Here is a 24,098-nt window from a genome sequence, read left to right as displayed (position 1 = left end):
AGGTTGGCCAGCAAACCCCAGGGAAACTCTCGTTTCTACTTCTCCGGCACTGGGACTACAGGCATGTGCTATCACACTCAAATTTGTGTGTGCACAGGAGGGTACTGGACATACAAACTTAGATCCTCATGCTTGTGGGGTAACCACTTTAAGAACTGAGCCATCTCCCCACATCCTGCATTATGTTTTCACAGAAATCCATAAATTTCTTAACAGGAAATACAATGCACCTCAGACGAACACAATGCTAATGTTACATATGTTCAATGTACAAATTTTCTTCCAAGGACAATAAATATATTTGTTCTATATCTGAAGAGTGGTTTTTCATTTCCAATGAAAATCCCTACACTCTGTACCTGCTAGGGTGCCAAATGATGCTTATAGGTAGGACTCTAGAACAGGACACAAAGGGTTAAACAGTAGTATGGTGCTTCTTCCAGAGCAGGCAAGGCTGCCCTGTAAGACAGCCTGTAGAGACCTGACCACTTCCCCAAGCCTCTGAGTATGCAGATTCATCCCCTGCTAAATTTATCATGGAGTTCAACTATACCTTACACATTCATCAAAAGGAAAAAAATATAACAATATCTTTACCTTATTGTAAATTCTGGACACCAAACTCCGCTGAAGAACCCTTTCTCGAAAACTCAATGCTTTCAGCAAAAAGGCAAGATGGCCCACTGTGTCAGTGTTAAATGCCAGGAAACTGGAGAGAAAAGACAGAGACCATTGCTGTCAATTTGGCTTTTAAAGAGACCCCCAAGGATGATTTATAAGGGCCAGTGGGAGTCGGAGAGACGGTCCAAGTGGTTAAGAACACACACTGCTCTTGTGGAGGACCTGAGTTCAATTCCCAGACAGCTGCCTGCATGTCAGCTCCAAATGAGCCAATGTCTCTGGCCTCTGTAGGCACCTGCACTCACATGCATAACTGCACACACAGACATACATGCACATAAGTCTAATTTTTAAAAATTAAAAAGAAATAAAAGAGCCAGAAAGGTATCTCAGTGAGTAAAACATTTGTCACACAAACCTAATGACTTCAGTTCAATCCTTGGATTCTGTAGTGGAAGAAGAAAATCAACTCCCAAAAGTGGTCCTCTAACGTCCACACATACACCTGGCACATGTGCATACATACACACACACACACACACACACACACACACACACACACACACACACACACTAGTGATGATGGTGATGATGATAATTATTACTATTGTAACAATATATATTTAAAAACCAAAAGGCACTTTCTCCCTATAGGAAGGCATTGTGAACATTGTGAACATGCTCCTCCATCCCACCTCCCATTGGCATATCTATGTTTCTTTTCAGTATTTTCTGGTGAGTACTTGGCTCTGGTTTATTCTACATATTTACCCTTATGGTATAGAAGTAATATGGCATCCTGCTTTTCCTATTGACTGTGGCATCTTAAGTAAGGGTCAATATTTTATATGCAGCTTTTCTTTATTAACAATTATATAATTTCCATCAGGTGAAGCTTATAACAACATTTAGTATTTTTTGAGTTATTATCTAGTATTGAGTTTTTATTGAGAATTATCTCTATTGAGTTATTATTATCTAGCATATAGATACCATCATAATTAAAATACTGTTCAGGAAACTGAAGTTCAGAAGAATGCAGTCACCTACTGGATATCACACAGAGAGAAGACTTTTTAGACTTGGTAAATTTTATTTTGGGGTACACCAGTGCTGGAGGGAATAAGTGCCCCAGAGGGCAGTAGGCAAGCACAGAGTAAATAGATTATGCTTTCCCTCATGGGGTAGCCATTGATACCTTCCCTATTTGGCTAATGGGGCAATGAAGCATGGGGCATCAATAGACGTAAAGGCCAATTGTTAAAACAGTCCCCCACCCTGGGCTTTTCCTCACACACATCAACTTGGTGTTGACTTTGTGTTTCTTCCCCCATGAACCTCCCAATAACCTAGATCACAAGGTCCAGGGATGCCAGTGAAATGGCTCTAGAAGTAAAGGCATCAAACCTGATGACCAAAGTTCAATCTCTGGGACCCACATGTTAGAATGAGAGAACAGCAGTGAGTGCCCTCTGACCTCCACACAGATGCTGTAACATGTGTGTGCGCACATGTAAATAATTAAATATAATTTTCTAAAAGGTGTGTTTTGCTAGCTTGCTTCTCTGTTGCTGTGATAAAACACTGACCAAAACCAACTGGTTTTTTTGGAGGGTGGGGGGAGGAATTTATTTGGCTTATATTCCCTGGTCACTTGCCATCACTGAAGGAAGTCAGGGCAGGAACTCAAAGCAGGAACCTGGAGGCAGGAACTGAAGCAGAGGCCATGGAGGAATGTTGCTTACTGGCTGGCTCCTCATAGCTTGCTGACCCTGCTTTTTCATACAACCCAACACCATGTGTCTAGGGGTGGCACCATCCCTGAAGGGATGGACCCTCACACATCAATCATTAATCAAGAAAACCACCCAAGGACTTTGCCCATAGGCCAATCTGATGAGTGCATTTTCTCAATGGAGTTCACTTCCAGCTGGCCCTTGGTTATGTCAAGTTAACTAAAAACTAACCAGTATATATGAAGTTAATTCATACTAAGGTTTTCTCATAGCTCACCTCCCCTTTCCCTATGTCCTGAGAAAGTGAATGATTATAAGAACAAAATAAGTCAGATTCCTACTAATTAAACCTTAAAAACCCAAGTAGCTGCTGTTCGTTCTAAGCAGAAGAGCATCCTTCATGAGCCAGAATGGCAAAGTGCTGACTGGGCAATTGCCTTTCATGGAGACAGAAGGCAGAGGAGGATGTTTACATACCAGCTCCTGGGAAATCTCAATTATATATCAATTCTCATTCCAAACTTAGCTTCAGAAAGCCAAGCTCCTGACTCAGTCTAGTTCATAAAAGGTATAAAGAACTTACATAGTTTATTTTTTTAAACATGTCTTAGCCATCCAGGGGCTATTCTATGAAACCTGGAGCTGTGAATGTTTGTGTTGGAAACCACCATTGTATCTTGGGATGTTTACCATAGGTCAATGTCTATTCCCTTGAAGCTGTGCACTGTGTGTCCAGGACCTCACCCACACATCTTCGTCCCCTGTGAATCCAAGGAAGTCATCCAAAGTAGAAAGCCTTTGAAACCTGGACCACTGCTACAGGGGATCTCTTAGATAACTTTACAAGGAAGTCAGAAGGACTGTAGAAGTAAAACTAGATTAAATGTGAATGTGTCTCATTGGTCACTAGTGAAATGCAAATGGAGACTGGAGTGAACCAGCACACTCTATCCAGCAGTCTGTCCAAGATTAAATATATTGTGCCAAATGTTGCCAAGGACACAGAGAAGCCAGAATGCTTATACCTACTCATCAAAGTGTCAAATGGTCACACTCATTCTGGAAATCTCTCACAGCTTCTCATAAAATAAGCACATGTGCTATGACCTAGCAATTCCATATCTCCTTCATGCCCAAGAGAAATCAAGAGAAACATTCATAAAAAAAGGCTTATGTAAGAATAGTCATAGCTGTCCTGATCATTGGAGTGAAAAGCTAGAAACATTCAGGTGTCTATCCGTTATAAGAGAATGGAAAACAAATCAGAGTATATCCATAAAATACCACTCTGTAATAAAAAGGGAAGAAGTAATACATATGACACCATGAGTAAATCTCAAAAAGCATTATATTGAATTATTGAGGCAGCTACAAAAGAGTATAGACGGTATGTTCCATTTATATGAAATCCTAGAATGGGAAACTCTAGTCTTTGGTGGAAAAATATCAGAATAATGTCTACGCATTTGCCAAAACTCAACAAGTGTACATTTAAAACATATGAAAGGTATTATAAGAAAATTCTACATAAGAGGAAAAGGAATTGTCTCCACCGGTTGAACTTGAGTAAACAATGCTATTTCAAAGTGTGCTAATGCTTGCAGTTTACTTTAAAATGCACAGGAAGGACATGAACTGATGAGTGACATCATCAGTGTATTCTAGTTAATGATGCCCTGACTATATGATGATGATCTCATAAGCCCACAATAGAGCTGAAAACTTACCCTTGCCTAGTGGTACCATGGCCATCATAAAACCACAGCACAACAGCCAAGTGTGTTGTCACATGACTTTAATCCCAGCACTCAAGAGGCAGAGGAAGGTGAATCTCTCAGTTTGAGGCTAGTCTGTGTTGCAGAGTGTGTTCCAGGACAATCAGGGCTATACAGAGAAACCCTATCTTAAAATAAAAAAGAAAGAAAGGAAGAAAGATCACAGTGTAGTGGATAGCTGTTCTGTCTATGACCTTGAAGCACCACCCTTAGAGATGCAGCAGGTAACTGCTCCACCTACCTATGACCTTGAAGTACATGCTCCTGGGGCATGGCCTCTTGGTGACCCTTAAGACCTGAGATACACATAGGCATTGCTTCCTTTGCTCCTTTGTGGGGCTTGGAAGTAGGACTGATTCAGGTGGCTGGAACAGCATTCCCGAACCTGTGTCAATTCTGTTCTGTACAGTGAGTTTTCCCCCTTAATAAATTCTTTTGCCCATTAAATAGGCTCTGTGGAATTTTCATTATATCTGGCACCCAACATGGGGCACAAACCCACAACCCTGAGATTAAGAATCTCATGTTCTACCAACTGAGCAAGTTGTAAGAAAAACTCAACAAACAAGGGTCAGGACAGGGTTCTGTTTTTTGTCTTTACAGGATGAGAGAATACCCATCTTCAAGAAATCATAAGGCCTTGGACACCTAGACATCTACAGCAGAAAGAAAGGACCTATTGGTACCAATATACTCTACAGGGTAATATCTTACTACCTAACATCAATATCTCTTTAACTCTAGAATAATTGTGGTCCCAATTCAATTATAAATCAAGCTGGCTTTAGAGTTGGAATATGGCTTTCTCCTCTAAACCCAAACATACTGCTAAAAAAAAAATTAGGAGATTCTGTCTCATATCAGAAGAGCCAACTGGTGTGGGACAGAAGAAAACCAACAATCTAGGGACCATTGTTGTCAAGATTCTATTTCTTTCCATGCTTATCCTTGATTTCTGGAAATTCTTTCTTGATTCACCATAAATCCAAACTTTCCATTTTGAGATTAATAATGTTCAAGTTTTCCACAGTGAAATATAAGTCTTTCCAATAGCAATCTCTGAAGTCTCAAAAAAAAAAAGATGGGGCCCCACAACAACTACTCTACCCGGTCCAGAATGATGCTATTGTACCTAAGAACATTACTTAATGATCAGCTTTAGACTGAAAACTGTTCAGGACAGTTCCAAAATAAGATGGTCCATCATACTACACTTCTATCTAGAATCACAGACAATCTTACCCATTACTCTGAAACTGGTTACAGACTCTACAGCTATTTCTACGGAGACCTAACTATCTAAGCTTTCTTACAAGACCCCACAGAGATACCATCACCCCCTAAACAGCAGGAAGCAGTTCTAAGAAAATGATGCCCCCTCTCCCAAAGGTTTCAGTTTTCTCAGGGTTATAGATAAATGGTTATAGGGTTGGGGGGGTGGAACAATAAAATTTAGACTCAGTATTCTCTTTAAGAAAAGAAAAAAGGGGAATAGATAGGTATAGTATATTAAGGTAGATTATTGTATATACTAATAAGCTTGTTTATTAAAATATCAGCCTTAGATAATTTGCACTGTTATGGATTATTGTATACTGATACAAATGTAAACCATTTTTATATTCATATTCAAGATAATTTGTATATAGATACAAATAAAAACTTTATTTGTTGTATTGTACATATATTCCTCTTCCTGTTTGAAATATTTTGTATATTGATACAAATGTAAAATTATATTGTCATACTGTATGTATGTTCTACCTCTGTTTAGGATATTTTGTATATTGATACATATTAAGGATATTGTTCTCATATTGCATATTTCACTATACATTTCTACCTCTGTTTAAGATATTTTGTGTATTGTCACAACTTTGAGGTCATTGTCCTTATAGTGTACATCTGTTTACAGACTGTTTACCTTGTTAATGTGAAGCCTTAATCTTTAAGTTATTTAGGATGATAAGAATTATAGGTTAATAGTCACCCATATTTGTCACGTTTATAGTTATGTTAGTTAGGTTTTCCAGATTTACAGAAACATAGGTCAGATGGATTGGTAATCTTCAAACACTTCATAGACCTAGAGAATATGGCATTTAAATGTATTATTAACTTAGGTTTCTGTTGACATGAGACACAATTGCTCCTGGCAGCACCAACCTGATCCCAAGAGAATGTTGGGCTTCCAAGACACTCTGTTTGGAAGTTTGTTTTCTTCTTGGCACAAAATGGCTTGCTGAGCAAAGAACTGCCCTTGCCTCAACTGCTGACAGTATGAACACTGTCCTTTCAGGACAAGCAGGACACAAGGAAAAGCAACTACTGAATTCTGCCAAGACAGGGTAAGATAGTCTTTCAATATTCCTACTTCTGAAAATGGTCTGTCAGATATACTAGGCCTGTAGCCAAACTGGATGCCCCAACAATGTTGCAAAACTTTAGGTGACTATCTAGGCTGCCAGCTGTCTCTGTCTATTCTCACAAGAATTTCAGAAATTGCTTGCTTGCATTTTGCATTTCCTAAGGTATTATTATATTCCTTCTCAGGTCTTTGATGGGATTGAAGACTAAATAGTTACAGTTACAACCTTATCATCGTATCTTAGCTAGAACAGTTAAGTACTAGATTCAGATTCTTCAGGATAGGACAGCTATTGGAGCAATCTCTGTAACGTGCCATTTACCTGTGTTCTGGATATCTCTGGATTTTAGTATGTGTCTCTTGTTTGATGTTGTTCTTGCTGATTGTTATTCTATTTTTTTTTTTAGGTTATTACGTTTCCCCTCTCCTGGACAATAATCGTTCCTATTGTATATAGGTTTATATTAGGTTAGAACTTTCTCATTTAGACAAAAGGGGGAGATGGAGTAGATAGCTGTTCTGTCTATGACCTTGAAGCACTGCCCCTAGAGATGCAGCAGGCAACTGCTCCACCTGCCTATGACCTTGAAGTACATGCCCCTGGGACATGGCCTCTCGGCCACCCTTAGGACCTGAGATGCACACAGGCATCCTCTCTTCAGTCCCTTGTGGGACTTGGATGCGGAACTGATCCAGGCGGCCGGAACAGTGTTCCAGAACCTGTGTCAATTCTGTTCTGTACGGTGAGGTTTTCCCCCAATAAATTCTGTTGCCCATTAAAGGCTCCACGGATTTCTCGTTATATTGCAGCACACTATGGGACTTGTGTGTTTATGCGGATGCTGCTGCAAACAGCTTTTTTGTGCTGCTTTCCAATCATATAAAAGTACATCAGCAAATAGGTATAAAACTTAATGCCATGCAATGATAATAAACAACTAGATTAGACTTTTATGTATTTACTATGCTATAATTTATCATTATTCTAGCATATAAGGTAAAAAATAAAGATTGTTAAAATATTTACTGTTACACAGTGTGCCACATTCCACCAGTGATGGCCTTGTAAACCCATGGTGGTACTGTGTTCTGTGATTTCACCAAGAGTCCAAGCTGAACACTGACTGATCTATACTGTCCAGATTTGTTACATACGCTCCATAATGCTCCCACTACAAAACGTCCTGAGGACTCACTGTCAGAACGCTTCCCTGCTGTCAAGTGACACATGACTGTGTACATGTGGTAGAGATTTAGCGTGAACAGTAAGTGGCGTGTTCACACTAGAGTTTCCGTGGGAGCCTCTCTGTGGGAGGTGAATACATGAATGTCCACCTTCACATCTTGCTGCACATCTGAGAAGTTTCACAATCTGATATGGATAATGCTCCACTGCGAGGCAGAGTCTTGGCTCTCCTCAACATCCAGAGGCCTCTGTAGAGCTTTCTAGACTGATATGAGCAGTGAGGGTAACAGTGGCAGGCTCACCTACAGGAGGGCAAGAGGCAGGACTTCCTGGAACAACCCAGGTACAATCCCTCCCAGAGCAACCTCTTTCCAGAGTTTTCCTCCCTGCCAAGACATATCTGTCTTCCCCACCCCAGTTTCAGGAAGCCTTTCTGAGCCATGCCTGGTACCTCTACAGTCCAAACGAAGGAGAGTCTTGGGTGACCCCACGATGGCTACCTGCTTGGAGAAACTTCATAGAATCAGGGAGTTCTCGGCCCTTCTTTCTGCATGTCCCCACCTGCTCCTGGGTACTTCCCTTGGACATTGTCATTAAGAGTAGATTCACTCTGCCCCATTGGAGTGTGAGTTCCACAGGAGCAGAGTCTAGCTATGGCTGTGTCACACCAATATGAAGAGCCATGTCTGGCACACAGGGAGTCCTGGAAATGTGTTGGCAATAGCTCTCTTTAACAGAAAAACCAAAGTTCAGGATTTGAGTGAATAAGCACCAACGTATGCAATGAGCAAATCCTGGCTGTGTGGGAGAGAGAACTGTTCTAGAACTTGTTTAGTTCATTCCTATTTCTAGACAGCTTATTTAGGGCTTATATTTTCAGGAGTTTAGAGTCCAGGACCATCATGATGGGGAGCATGGCAGCAGGCAGGCAGGCGTGGTGCTGGAGCAGTAGCTGAGAGCTTACATCTTGAGACACACCTACTAGGTAGAAAAAAGCTAAGAATGGCCTGGGCTTTTGAAACCTCAAAGCCCACCCCCAAGTGACACTTCCTCCAACAAGGCCACATCTCCTAATCCTTCCCAAACAGTTCCACCAAGCATTCAAATATGTGAGCCTATGGGGGCCATTCTCATTCAAACCACCTGAGGTTAATAACTAGACAAAAAAAAATAAATGGGCTAGCACTTTCCAAATATTTACAATTGGAATACTGTCTTGGCACATGTCAAGTCTATCCTGGAAAATTTGTAGAGGGGTATCAATTTGCATATGCTGAGAGCATGCCATGCTCTAAGGATGGAAACAAGTCCTGCTCTGCTATCAGGAACAGAAACAAAAGTGTGAATGGTTTGCAGCAAGCTGTGAACAAGGTTCCAGAAAAGACCCAACTGATGCTACTGGGGAACTGCACTCTTCTTTCAATTCTTCCTTGGAAAACAGTCAAATCAGTAAGTGGGGGGCACTGTAAAGTCCTCAGTGGGGCTCGAAATGCTAAAAGAGAGTTGTTGGTTCCCTAAAGAAGTGTGTGAGGACAAACAGAGACATAAAAGTAAGAGAGACTTCATTAAAGCAGTTCAAGCTCTAAAATAAACTCAGTTTGATCAACAAAAAGTCAAGGAGCAAGGCTGAAAGGAGACAGGCTAGAGATCTCTACATTTTGCTTTATCCCAATGATTATGAGACTGTACTACATCATTTATTGTATATTCTGTGTTTTTTAACTAGATTTATTTATTTTATTTGTATGATGTTCTGCCTACACGTATGTATGTGCACCATGTGTGTTCCTAGGACCCTCAGGGGCCAGAAGAGGACTGGATCCCCTGTAACTGCAGTTACACATGGTTATGGTACACCATGTGGGTGCTGGGAATCGAATCCAGGTCCTCTGCAAGAGAAGCAAAGTGCTCTTAACCACTGAGCCATTTCTCCAGCCCCCTCTTCCATGTTTTCAGTCAAGATCATAAGATTTCATTTTCTAATCATTTTTAAATTAGTTCAATATATTTGAGTTATAGAGAGTAATACTTAGTTTCTAAAGAAAAGTGATAATTTGAAAAAAAATACTGTGAGCTCTCCCAAAGTAGAATAAAAGAAAAAAGTGTATGGGCATGAAACAATAAAGCAGAAAAGGGATGTCTTCATTTCATTTCCTTTGCTGTGATAAGACACCGTGACAAAGCAGCTTAACGGAGAAAAGGTTTATCTGGTTCACAGTCCTGGGTTACAGTCCACCACTTCTGGAAAGCCAAGGCATCAGGAGCCAGCGTCAGGCAGCCAGTCACAGCACACGCACAGTTAAAAGCAGAGCAACAACCTGATGCGTGCTCACCGGTACTCAGGCTACCCTCCTCCCAGTCCGGGGCCAGCTCGTGACATGGTGCTGCTCTCATTCGGGGTGGGTCTTCCCACTCCAGTTAACCCAACAGGACAATGTATCACAGGCTGCCCACGGGTGAATCTGACCTGACATTCCTGAATGAGATTCCTTCTCAGGTGATCCTACATTGTGTCAAGTTGAGGAAGAGAACTAACATCAGCTGAGTACATCTGAAGAGCAACTCAGGGAGCAGAGGCCATCTGAAAAATACTGCTAAGCTGGGTTAAGTTCTGGGAAGACTGAGCCACAGCAATAAAGCAGAGAGACACCACAGTAGACAGGCACAGAAGGACAAAGAGGACACAGGCGAAGGTGGGACTTACCAAAAGTGACCATGAAGACAAAGCGTTAACAGTCCTAAAGCATTGGGTTAACTCAAGGGTTAAATCTTCTCCCAAGCTCAGGTCATTTTAAAATTACTTATTGACTTCTTCCAACCAAATAAGAAGTTCTCCCCAAACATGCAACAATAACACTCCGACATACGTCTAAAGCAGAGAAGCATAAAACGGGAAGCAGCTGACGGGTCAGTGGGGGAAAAGCAGCTGCTGCCAAGACCGACTGTTGGGTTCGATCCCCAGAAGTCATATGGTAGAAGTCCAGAACTGACTCCTGCAAGTTGTCCTCTGACCTCTGCACATGTGCTGGGCATGCACACACACACACACACACACACACACACACACACACACACACACACAATGTAATACATTTTACAAAGGCATATCAAATTAAGAGAATAAAGGATTGTCATAGTCACATATTTTCCATAAATGCAAAAAAATTCATTTGATAAAATTTATAATGTAGTAATAACAAATGTGCACTAAAATAATAAAGAGAGATTTTTAAGGAAATTGTATCTCTCAGAAAACAGCATTCTTTTCTTAAGTTTTTTTTTTTTTTTTTTTTTTTTTGGTTTTTTTCGAGACAGGGTTTCTCTGTGTAGCTTTGCGCCTCTCCTGGAACTCACTTGGTAGTCCAGGCTGGCCTCGAACTCACAGAGATCCGCCTGGCTCTGCCTCCCGAGTGCTGGGATTAAAGGCGTGCGCCACCACCGCCCGGCTTTTCTTAAGTTTTATTATACTTACTATTTGTGTGTTCGTATGTATGTGTGTATGCATGTGTACATGTGTGTATGTGTGTGTCTGTGTGTACATGTGATGTGTGTGCATGCATATGTATGTGTGCCTGTGTGTGTCTTTGCACATGTGTGCCTATTTGTGCCTGTGTGTACATATGCGTGTGTGCATGCGTCTACATACTGGAGGTGAGAAGGCAACCTGTGCTCTAAACAACATTTGCTGTTTTTTACTTTACACATAGAGTTTAGTGGCCTTCAGCTTACTCACATTATTATTACTATTATTTAAAGATTTAATCTTGTTTTTAAATATGTGTATATGTGTGTGTGTCTATGTGTGGGTATACACATGTGAGTGCAGTGCCCAACGAGGCCAGAAGAGGGCGTCAGATTCTCTGGAGCTGGAGTTAAGATGTTTGTGAGCCTGACATGAAATCACAGACTTACTTAAAACATGATGAGGTTTTTGTTCTTACTGTTTTGAGAACGAAATTTTCACTTGACCACCTGGTTCACAAGCATGAACGTTGCAGATGACAGTGCAGTCCAGAGAAGCTCAAATCTGGACACTCCTGCATGCTGCTGGTAGCAATTGTAGCATGAAAAATATTTAGAGCTGTCTAATAAAGTCAAAATTGGCGTACACCACTCCATTCCAGGGTAAAAGACCCTAGAGGAGTGTTTTTCAAACAACAGGTTACAAGTCAGTAATGAGCCATGAAATCAGTTTAAAGGACTGAGATCAATATCCCTTTTTTTTTTTAAAAAAAAACACCAGAGAACTTCATGAGTACTGGACAGGTCAGGTTATCATGGAATTGGCTTCAGTTGTATCTGAGGTGGTGGGCTCACTCTACAGATGTCTGTGGTTTTGTACGATGTACATTTTGCTCCAATTTGAAAAGCCCTACAAAAACTCTCTCCTTGTTTCCCGGAAAAAACCTTCCCCATGTTCACCAGAAAACATGAACAATGTGTTTCACCAATTTGTACAAAATATTGAAATATTGAACACAACTCAAATACTGATCAAAGGTGGAGACTTGAATAAGACAGTCAAAATGTGGCATTTATACATGCAGAACTATTATGACAAGTTGCAATGAAGCTTCTTGGCTACTTATGTAACTTAGATAAACCATAGAAGCAAAATCTCAGTTGAAAACAGAAAGTTATAGAGTACATCCAATATCATGCCTTTTCAATTGAGGTTAGAGACAATATACTAAAAATAAATAAAAACAACCCAGATATAGATTCCCCAAACTGGACTGGCTGGGGTCAGACCTGAGCCCTGCCACCCATAGGCCATGGATCTTGAGAAAAACACTTAACTTGCATGCCTCAGTTTCTCCCTCCACCTGTAAAATGTAAATAAGGACCTGCCTCATGAAGTTTTAAGATTTAAACTCACACAATAAATAACGAAGAAGGAACCTGAGAAAAAGGGCAGAGCCTGAAGTATTTTAGGTCTTAAGTTGGGTGGTAGGCACATAAGAATTTTACATCATCCCTAATGCATTTGCCTACATCAGATACTAAATTTATCAAACAAAGGCAAGATGGCCCAATGTCAAGGCTCTGTAAACAGGCTCAGAGTAAAACCCTTAAGGAGGTAAGGATGCTGTTTTGGGTGATGTGTACCTGGTTCTCAGCTTGTCGCCAGCAGTTGCAGTCCAGTTCTGGATCAGCCCCAAGACTGGGTTCTTCTTATGCTGCTTGCTGTACTGGGCCAGCAGTTCCCGGGCCACAACCTGCACAGAGAGTTAGTTTATCCTACATCAGCCATGTCTCACAAGTGTGGGACCTATCAATGTCCTCAAAAGCGGCAGCCAGATGAAGTCCAGTTGCCATTAGCAAACTCCTTAGAAAGAAAGAAATCTAAGACCCCATCCTTCTGGGGGCATCCATATCCCATGGTAGATATGTGGCATTTTCCAGACCACTCCGATCCCTCCCCAAGGCTGAGTCCTAACTCTGGAGAACTGCTCTCTCTCCCCTAGCTTCTGCCAGCCTCTCACACTAGCCTTGGCACCAACCATCTTAGTCGATGCATCATGTGAAAGCTGCTTGCTTCCAATAGCCCAGATGTCTCCGTTCCCTTTTCTGTCTTTGACATTCTCAGGTTGATTCAGTCTTTGGAGAATGCTACTAAAATATGCTAGGCAGTAGTGGCACATGCCTTTAATCTCAGTACTCAGGAGGGAGAGGCAGGCAGATCTCCATGAGTTCAAAGTCAGCCTGATCTACAGAGTGAGTTCCAGGACACACAAAACTGCAGAGAAACCCTGTCTTGACACCTCCCCCCCCCCAAAAAAAAAAACCCACAAACAAAGCAATCTGTCAATATCCATTAATTTATCAATATTCACTCTCCAGTGACTTTAAAGTTATCATTTTGTTTCAAAATACTGAATACTGTTGCAGATCTGTTCAAAGATCTCTCTGGATCAACCACAGAAGAGGCTCAGTGGACAGTGCACAGCCGGGACTAGACGTGTGAGTGATGTAACTTGGCCCCACCTGCCACTGACCACGCCCCTATAGGAAGAAAGAACCAACCAACTGAACCTTGACCCACGTTGCTGAAGCTCAGACCACATGATGACTGCAGTCACACTAACAAACGGTTGTCAGGGCACCGAACAAGTGCTGACTCACCTTTTCTCAGCTCTCGATTTTAGGACATTTTCTTCATTATTTCACAATAGTATACATGATCTCTCCCTCTCTCTCCCTCTCTCTCCCTCTCCCTCCCTCTCCCTCCCTCTCTCTCTCTCTCTCTCTCTCTCTCTCTCTCTCTCTCTCTCTCGTGTGTGTGTGTGTGTGTGTGTGTGTGTGTGTGTGTCCAGTTGTTTTGCCTTTTTCCATGGATTCCAGGTATCAGATTTCAGGTCCTCATGCTTTCATGACAAGCCCTTTCCCACTGAACCACCTCCGCTGCCCCAAACCGTATGTATGATTTTTGTTTTGTTTTTAACTTTATTTAAGGGAGAATCTTACTAATTTTCTCCTGCTGGTCTCAGACTCACAATCCTCTGGCCTCAGCCTTCTGAGTACCTTGATTACAGGACTGCACCCCAGGCCCTGCATTTTTGGAATGCTTTTACATGGATTATATATGGATATGATATGTGATTTCGTTCACAACAGCATCCTAAGCGATCCTTTGATTTTCATTGTGACATAGGAATCTACTTATCTGCTGAATGTCTGTATAAAATTCTGTTTGGACAAATCATAACTCATTAAACATTTCCACTCAGTAGGATATTTAAGTCACTTCTAATTGCATGGTATCATATGTGTGCATGTGTGTGCAGTGTGTGTAGTATACACATGGGAGTAGATACACTCACCATGTGTGGGAGTGTGAGGGCAGAAGTAAATGTCAGGTTTCCTATCCCCACCACACCCCCACCCCCAGGTTTTTTTGTTTTTGTTTTTGTTTTTCTGCGACATGTTTCCTGGATGAACTTGGAGCTTGCCATTTGGCTAGACTGGCCGGCAGGGAGCCCCTGGGGTCCGCCTGTCTCAGCTCCCTGACTCTAGGGTTAAAGATGCACACAGCCACACCCAACTTTTACATGGGTGCTGGGGATCTGAACCCAGGTCCTTCATGCCTACCAGCAGGTTTCACCCACTGAAGTGTCTCCCTAGCCCTTAATCTTTATATCCACATATTCCTTCCGACAGGTAGTACTTTCCTCTTTAGATCCCGGAGACCAAATCCTCACGCAAATGAACACAGGGTTCTCAGGGAAAGCCATGCTGTTCATGAAAGAGATGCTGAAAGGTCTCAGAGCCTTTGTTTTTTTTTTTGGTCTGGGGGAACTTTGTTTATCTGATAAATAGAGTCCTTGTTTATCTGCATGCAATAACCCTGCCTCCCTGTTCAATGCTATACAATGAACACACTGAGTTTCCAGGGTGCAGTTTTTCCAGCAGGGAGCCCAGTCCACCCAAAACCAGGATTTATGTCTGTATCAGCTGTTATTTCTTTATTCACTCACACCTCCTCATAGGGTTGAGTGCCTGGGCTATACAAGGAACCGAGCATCTAACATTTTTGTTTGGTTCCTTGAAGTATTGTCTTGAAACTTCAAATTTCTGTCTTTAGGGGCCTGAGAGATGGGTCAGAGGTTACGTGCACTGGCTTCCAGAGGACACAGGACTGATTCCCAGTACCCGTACAGCAGGTCACAACGTTCTGTAACTCCAGTTCTAGGGGATGTGACACCCTCTTTTGGCCTCCATGGTGCATAGACATGCATGCTGGCAAAACACTCATACACATAAAATAAAAATAAATAAATATCTTCAAAAATAAGTTATACCTTTAGACGGACTGCATGGTCAAAGATTTTTATCTTAGGATATAGGGGGTGTAATGGAATATAGAGCATAATGCATTAAGTCCAGTGGGTGTGGGAGTCACTGTATTATGGGGTCCAGTAACATGAACATTTTTATGATAGCTACAGCTATATAAAACAAGCACGAAAATCAAACATCGCCAACAGTGAGAGTGTGCTGATATAGTGTGTACCCTAAAAAATTTGCCTGAAGATCAGAGGACAGAACAAGCCACTAGATTAAACAAAGAAGTCAGACCGTGGTGGCACACACCTTTAATCCTAGCACCTGGGAGGCAGAGATCCATGTGGATCTCTGTGAGTTCAAAGCCACCGTGGACTACATGAGATTGACTCAGTTTAGGAGAGAAACAGAGCTAGGCAGTGGTGGCACACGCCTTTAATCCCAGCACTTGAGATTTTATGCCTTTGCTCCCAGTACTTGGGAATCACATGCCTTTAATCCTAGCACTAGGAAGGAGGTAATATGGCTGGGCGGAGAAATGTATCTAAGGCGTGAGGAGACAGGAACTAGAGCTTTTTCAGCTGAAGCCCCTTTTTGGCTGGAGCCTTTTCAGGCTGAGGAGTCCTAGAGGTAAGACGTGGCAGTGACTTGTCCTTCGTCTCTCTGATCTTTCAGCATTTACCCCAACATTTGGCTCCGGGTTTTTTATTAAAAGACCATTTAGCAATTCGAGTTACGTGAGAGAAACAGCTAAGTATAAGTGGAAATAAGAGTTAAAACGATCCAGCATTCAAGCTCAAGCTTCACCAACTGTATCATCAAGACTAACATTTACAGGTTTGGTTCTTGTGAACATTTACAGTTTTGGTTCTGTTTAACGTATGAGTGTTCCGACTTGCTCTCCCTCTAGTTCCAAAAGCATCATCATTCCAACTGTTAAACAATGGCTGTTTCTGCCTCCTGCCCACTGCAGTCTTCCCTGGATTTACAGCCGCCCCAGAACAGAGCGCACGTTGGCTGCTGAGGTCTCTCTGTTGCCTGGAATACAGGTACCAGGAGGGCAGATGTGTCTGTCCTTCACCAGCAGACAAGGAACAACAGTCTGGGGAGTGGGAGAGTCCCTGGATTCCAGTTGGCTCTTCAATGAGGGAGCGGGCGGGCATGTTCCCTTCCTGCCTTCCTTCGCCCCATCTCTCCAGTCCCTCAGCAACACTCTCTGTCACTGCTACAATCTCTCTGATTTGAGCGACTTAAATTGAGAATATTAAGTCACTCTAATTAGAACAAAATTAGAATGACATAATAATCAACTTCTTCCTGCTAAATTTAAGAGAGCCAAGAAAAGCTGCCCCTTGGCTAGCACCACAAAAGCAGGTAACCCCCTTGGGGGGTCTCTGCTCCTTTTTCTAGGTCATGAGACAAATCGATACGCTTTTCAAATGGGTTATTTCGCACTGCCGGTGGCTCCCTGGTGAGAGCCCTGGTGTTAGTAGACCTTCTGGTCACTGTGGCAAATATCCAGCAAAGTAATGGGAGGATCTGCTTGGGCTCACAGCTTCATGGCACCGAGGGCATAGTAGGGTAGCAGAGCCGCAGGCATCATTGTGGCCAGAAAGCAGAGACAGAGAGTATCTCACTAACAGACTTTCTCATCTCCCCTGGTCATTCCATCTGGGTGCCCGGCCTCTGGAATGCAACAATCAAGGGTGTTCCCTCTTGGTTAATCCTCATAGGTATACCCAGGTGTGTTTTGATAATCTTCCAGATGCTTCTTAAATCCAAGTTAGTAGAAAGTCAAGATTGATACCCAGATCAGAGATAGAAGCTCTCAGCTAGAGATTCGGCGGCTACAGCCTCTAGATCAAATACTTTATCAGACAGAATAGCAGACAAGGCCGAGACAGGTCAGATGCCCGAGCTGAGCCCGCAGCTGAAATGAGCGTTTCTACCCGTGAGATACGTTCCTGAATAGACTAGAATAGAATATGTTTTATATTTTATCGTATTTACACTACTTTTATACCTTCCCGTTTTAAAACCATCACAGATTCACAAAAAGTTACAAAAGTAAAGTACTACAGAGAGATATACACGAGGAAACTGACCTCAGATGTAACAATAGTGCTTCTCAAAACTAGGAAATTCTGCAACATATTTATTCGTCATAGTAGAAATTTCATTATTTAAAAAATATATCCTTTTCTTTCTCTCTTTTTCATTTTTTGTTTGTTTATTGAGACAGGTTCTCTCTGTGTAGCCCTGGCTGTCCTGGAACTCATTCTGTAGACAAGATTGTGCTGGAACTCATAGAGATCCTCCTGCCCCTGCCCCTGCCCCTGCCCTGCCTCTACCCTTGGCCCGGCCCCTGCCCCTGGCCCTGCCCCTGCCCCTGGTCCCACCCCAGCCCCTGCCTTTGCCTCCCAAGTGCTGAAATTAAAGGCGTATACCACCACCACCTGGCTTAAAATATATCCTTTTATAAAAATGAATTTTTTTAATACAAGTGGTTACATCTTTGGCCAGGTCTGGTGTTGTCCTTATACCAAATCCCCTTCAGGAAGGTTGTGAAACTTTCTGTCTGGGGATTGCGTGTGTGGGCACTTACACGGCTCTCTGTTCCTAAACGTGAGCAACCTATTTTCTTACATGCGTACCCAAGAGTCCTTTCTTAGAACTTGGGAATGACCAAAGAGCCAGAGCAGACATCATTTTTTTTCTTTTTTCTTTTTTTTAAAAAAAGCCCATATACAGGAGGAATTAAGATAATCTGTAGCCAACATTCAAGACTATGAGTGTGAGTAACTGTACAGAAAGATGACATCAGAAACACACATTTATAAAAAATATCACATGCATCCTGGAACACTGATTGTGTAACACCAATAAATTTTTTTTTAGGTCAAATCACTCTTCAAGGCATCTATGAGGCAACCTTGCATTTCCACATGCTAAGGATTTCAGTGGGTCCTGCCAGGTCCAGTGAGCTCGGATTAAAAGTCAAACAGAGGGTTTGCTGCCAAGGTGGAAACATGTGAGCCATTAGAATAGAAAACTATGACTCTGAGGAGAAACTTGCAGATGACCCCCTAGAGAGGAGAGGCATGCACAGAGGGCCTCAGTCTGCGCTGTGTCTGGTGACGGAGTCATACAAAGCAGTGGTACTGTGGCTTCAGAGGCCCCAACAGTGCTGCAGTCACAAAGTAAAAAGGAGGAGTCCTTTACTAACTTCTAGATGGTGACAAGAGAACAGAAAACCAAGTGGGGACCTTCTGTCATGGGTCCTGTGCTGCTGCCTAGGCCACACCCCACAACGCTGGCCCTAGCCCTGGGAGTTTTAGTTGGAACTGTCACGGAGAATGTAGGATTCCTTTGCTAACATTCGGACACCCAAATATTGCATGGCGTGTATGCTAAAATGTCATTTGTTCCTACTCAAAATGCACGCGGAACTCAGTATCCCATAATTTTCTCTGCGGTAGCAGTGACACGAGGCTCCTAAGGTGCCGTTCAGAGGCCACCTCGGTCTGTGAAGATCAGAAAAGAGCAAGTGGGTGTGACTCTTCATCAGACGCCAGAGCCATCTACCTCTCCTGGGTGCCGGGTCACCTACCCAGGCAAGACGTCTTTGAGGAGGACATTCCGAATCCTCTGGGTGGAGAGAGAGGAGAGAAAATACTAAGAGGGTGAGGAGGAAGGAAGGGAGGGGAAGAAGGGAGCTGAGGAGAAATGAGCTACAGTGATTTAAAGTTAACACGTAAACCAACCTGTGTGATTCTGAGTAATTCCTGACCTTAAACATGTACTTGACTTTTTAGGTGGAGGGAAGTGGTTGTTTGGGTTCAGCAAAAATGCACACTTCAAGAGAACGGGAGTGATGAAATTTGGTTATTTTTAGCCAAGTCTGGACCCAATTTACCTTATACTCTCCGTTTCTTCCCAGTTAAATGAACTGCGGGTTAACTGCGTTCTCTTTCCGTCTACCACATTGATGAAGCACCTACTGTGTGCACTGTGTCTACTGCTCATGTTTAGTGCAGACTGCAGTGATGAATGAGACACATGTGTCTCTTGAGAGCTTGCGTGTGACCTTGAGAGGTCGGCATGTGCACAATGGACTGGACAAAGTCATGATGCATCAGCAAGAACGAGGGAGGCCCAGAAGCCCAAGGAGGGGAGAGTAGATCCTTCCACTGGGAGGGGCAGAGGGCACTTCATGGAGGAGGGAGAGTTGATGTGAACTTAAAGGGCCAAAAACTAACCTAACCTCCCTCCCTCCCTCCCTTCTTTCCTCCCTCCCTCCCTTCCTTCTTTCCTTCCTTAATTCTTTATGCTACACTCACGATGGCAACAGCCTTTTCCTCTGAGCATCTACCTGGGCTCTGTTCTAAACCTCTTTAGACAGAAAGCTCATTTCCTGCTTGGGCATCTTTGGGTATTGATCTCCTAGCTAAGACAACTCAAGTGGGTTGCCAGGATCACAGAGCCAGGAAGGGCAAGGGTTGGAACTCAAACCAGGGTTCACACCTTCAATAATTTTTTACCTGAACTGCACCTACTATGTGACAGGCATAGTGACAGGTAGTGGGGGTTCATACAGAATCCAGGAACAGATGAGTTCTGGACAGATGGCAGAGACAGCTCCACAGTAGACATGGGGGTGACGGGTGACAACAGGTCCCAACAACATAGACGTAGAGAGGCTCTGCCCATTCACAACGCCATTATCTGGGCTGGGTGGGAAATACTTCTGGGGCTGTGGGAAGAACACCTCAGGGGACAGAGAGGCTTCTGGGAAAGCACCTTTGCTGTTTCCTGTTGGAGTGTCTGATGTAGACTCTTTGAGTGGAGCATGGCAGTTATGGTTTGACGTCTCTGCATGTGCAGGTCTGTGGGCAGTGCTGTGTGCAGTAGAGGACAGACTCCTCCTCCTTAGTCTTCTCCTCCATTCCCCTTGGCCCCTTCCATTTCCCACATAATGGGTCATACACTCCGAGCCCTGCCACAGCATGTGGCTCATACCTTCCACTATTACAGTAGGGCCATATAGCATCCCTTCACGGGACTTGCTCAGACTCACCCTTGCCAGAGAAGGGCTGGTGCACTATCTGGCGACGAACCCAGCTCACCGTACAGAAACCAACACCATCTTTGTAGGGGCAGACACAGAGCTTGTATGCACAGGATGGCCACAGTACAGCATAACTGCATTTCATGCTCTGCACCCAGCAGTCTATGACAACACAGAGTACAATATACATATAACCCTGTGTATATTGTAGCTGATGGCCCCATTTTCTAGGAAAAGGCCAAACTAGAGATTTCACAATGTGATAAAACAGAGCCAGGTGTAGCCCAAGTGAGCATCATCCCTCCAGTACCTCCCCTGCCTGTACTTCTTATAGTCACCGCCAATTCAGGGGACTTACAGTCACGAGAGGCCATCTCTTCGGAATGTCTTGGATCTAAGGACAGGAACCTGTGAGGCTCAGTCCTGGTCCCTTGACTTCCCCAGGGAGCCACCAGTCTCTTCCATCAGTGTCCAAAGCTAGTGTTCAGAGTAGAAACTTGTAGGAGAATTATCAGTTTGGAGCCAAGACCCATGCCTACTGTGTGGGTAGCTCTCACCCCTCCTGGTAGATAAGCCCGTTTTGATACTGCCATGCCAGCCATTCCACATTAAAAACATTGCGCTCGCCATTGGAGAGTCTGTAAATTCTGGGAAGCCTGAACCCACATTCCCCAGGACAGCTATCAGCAAGAGCTAAGCCGCAGTTGTAGGCCCCTGGGAAGAAGCCAAGGGACCTCAGATTTTCTAGCTCCCCACCATACTCTGAGCCTCCTGGGCCTGCTGCAGTTATTAAAGGACCCACCTGGCCCTGAAGGTAGAGACCATCATTCAGTTATCTTCCAAGGACCCACAGCAGCTGGGTACAAGGAGCCTGGAGTGTGGCCCTGGCCCACAGCCCTGCCAGTCTGTTACCACCCTAAAGAACCGCTTTGTGTGGCTGGCCATGGAGGTCTGCTCCACCATCAGCTGGTTCTACACCCCATAGATTTGCCATTTGGGTCCAAACCCTGTCCTATTGAGAGGCAGAAAATGTTCATCCTCATCCCTAGCCTTCTGCCTAGCCAAAGCTCAAAGCTCAGGCATGTGTACTGTGACATTCAAAGGGACCAGAGAGGAATCCAGCTGGAGGATTCATGGGGGTGTGGGCTTCCTGAGGCTCCATCCTCCTCCAGACTTGAGGTGACTGCTTTGAGACCCACGAAATGACCCAGAAACTATGACAGCGTCAGTTCAGTGAAGCTGACCTCTGGGAAGAGGGTCAGGCCTCAAGGAGAGAGGGGCTACAGCGCTGTCCCTGGGGTCCCCATGGAGAATGATAGGTGTTTGGATGGTTTTAGCCACATTACTGAAGGTACTGATTGATAGACCCTCTAGCAAGTGGTTCAGACTAAACTCTCCAAAGCAAAAGAGATCCCCTCCCAAACTGAAGTTTCCTCATCCTGACTCCCACCCCATCCTAGGCTTCCCCTGTGGGCATGTCCCTCACTTCCATCATGTCCCTGTGTTCATGAAAATGTCAGTCCTCCTTCACACCCAAATCCTGGCTATGATCATAACTCCAATGTTACATGTGTATAATTTTTATTACTCAAAATAAAAGCAAATGAAGTCTAAAATCTGTGACAAAGAAATAAACAGCCAGGAGACGGCTGAAAACAAATCTCTCAAGTTTTCTTGAACTTGAGTAATGTGGAAACCTTCCTGGGGGGGGGGCGGATAAATTCCCCTGCAATGTTGACTTTACTTGTTTCAAATTACGTTACTTAAACATGCTCAAATGTAAAACTATATATAAATACTTTATGTTTATAGATCTGTCCAACTATAAACGATAAAATTCAATACAAGCCATGCTACAAACACCAATGACTCTCACATCGACTGCCCAATTAGGAAGGGGTAAACTGCTTTGTGGCAGAAACTTGGCCCTCCTAGACTGTGGCAGAACTCCAGACAGTTTGCTCTTGGCTGGGGAAGAGGTCCACCTCCTTACCCTCTCTGTGGCCTGTGAAGCCCTCCCTACAGCAGCACACCATGCTGTCCCTTGTCCCTTGGCTTTTCCTTGGCACATAGACACACACAGAGACACAGACACACACACACACACACACACACACACACTTTTTTTTTTCACTTAAATTGAATCTATGTCTTTTCTCCCTTTATTGGCTTCCAGTGACCAAGGTGGGGCATGGTACAGATAGCTTACAAATCCCACAGTCCTCCCTCATTCACAGACTGTCTGAGATTTCGGTTACCCATGGTTATGTCTGCAGAAAGTATTAGACGGAAAATTCCAGAGATAGTCTTAAGTTTTGATAATAACTATTATATATACTATATCATTATCATTGTGCTATTATCATTTTTAGCTAATCTCACTGAACCCAACATATAAATTAAATCTCATCACAGGTGTGTGTGTGTGTGTGTGTGTGTGTGTGTGTGTGTGTGTGTGTCCAAGAACAAATAGCATAGCCAGGGGGTGGTATTCTACATATGACTCATGGCTTTAGGCATCGACAAAGGATCTCAGGATGTTTACCCCGTGGATCAAGGGAGGTCTCATGGATGGCAGGGAACCATGTACAAAGACAAAGGCTAGAAGCTTGTGTGAGTCCCTGGTTGGATGGTTGTTATTCTAACAGTTGACATACCCTACTTAGACTATTTCTGTTTAGATTATCATCAAAATTAAAATACACAATTAACACATTTTTGTCAAGGACCCACAGGCATCAATTGTGCAACAACGCTAACATCAACCTCACTGCAGAACTGTTGTAGTTTGTGTAGAAAGTGAAGGCATTTCTCTGGAGAGCAGAGAAGCAAAGAAAGAAGAGTGACTTGGATTTGGAAGGCTCTCTTTCTCCAAAAGTGCACACATGGAATCCTTGAAGGGAGCTTTAAATATTTAGACGATGTAACATCTGGTTTCGAGAACTGGGTACCAGTTTTGTGTGCGGTCAATGGACTTGGAAAGAGAAAAACAATGCCTATTCAAACTACCTTGGTCAGCTTTTGAAAAAACTGCTCCAAAGTCCCTCTAATTCCCAGAGAGGATGATCACATTTGGAATTGCTTGGGATCAATCCTAGCCCTAAACAGATCTTGGAGATATCCTTCTATGTATCCATGCCATCACCCTAACTTGGGCTCTCCCATCATTCTGAAGTCTGTAGCTTGGTCCCAGGCACAGTTCTGGTTGCCCTACTCTACCATGGCTCTCCAGCATCTGTTAATCAGGTCTCTGAGGCCTCTCTGGCCTCATTTTACACACCCTTATTACATACATCTTATCTACTCTTAATATTTCTCCTTTTATCACATTACAGGTATCTCTATGATGTCTCTCATCTGTAGATCTTAGGGAAGGCTCTAAACTATTTCCCCACCCCACCTGCAGCTCTGTGGGTTAGGAAGACCCTTGGCCTTCCAGGAGGCAGGAAGCTGATCTTCCAGGAAAACAGGAGCTATGATCCACAACAGTGGTCACCAGTCCAGATCCTGTTGCCAACCAGATCTCAGCCCTTTAGATGGGCTATGTGACTGAGCTGGT

General features: G+C 43.4%; 1 protein-coding gene across 1 annotated transcript in view; it reads right to left on the bottom strand.

Moving 5' to 3' along the window:
- Positions 1–24,098, bottom strand: part of Acoxl (acyl-CoA oxidase like) — a 293,969-nt gene that overhangs the window by 91,729 nt on the left and 178,142 nt on the right. The window contains exons 14-15 of the mRNA XM_052724686.1: positions 12,796–12,905; positions 598–709 (exon numbers count right to left, since the gene is read on the bottom strand). Of these exons, the coding sequence (XP_052580646.1) occupies positions 598–709; positions 12,796–12,905 (222 nt within the window). The remainder of the gene's footprint in view (positions 1–597; positions 710–12,795; positions 12,906–24,098) is intronic.

This window comes from Peromyscus californicus, unplaced genomic scaffold (assembly GCF_007827085.1).
Source record: "Peromyscus californicus insignis strain IS unplaced genomic scaffold, ASM782708v3 Scaffold_7__1_contigs__length_154581171, whole genome shotgun sequence".
Taxonomy (NCBI): Eukaryota; Metazoa; Chordata; class Mammalia; order Rodentia; family Cricetidae; genus Peromyscus; species Peromyscus californicus.
This window is presented reverse-complemented; position numbering and strand designations above follow the sequence as displayed.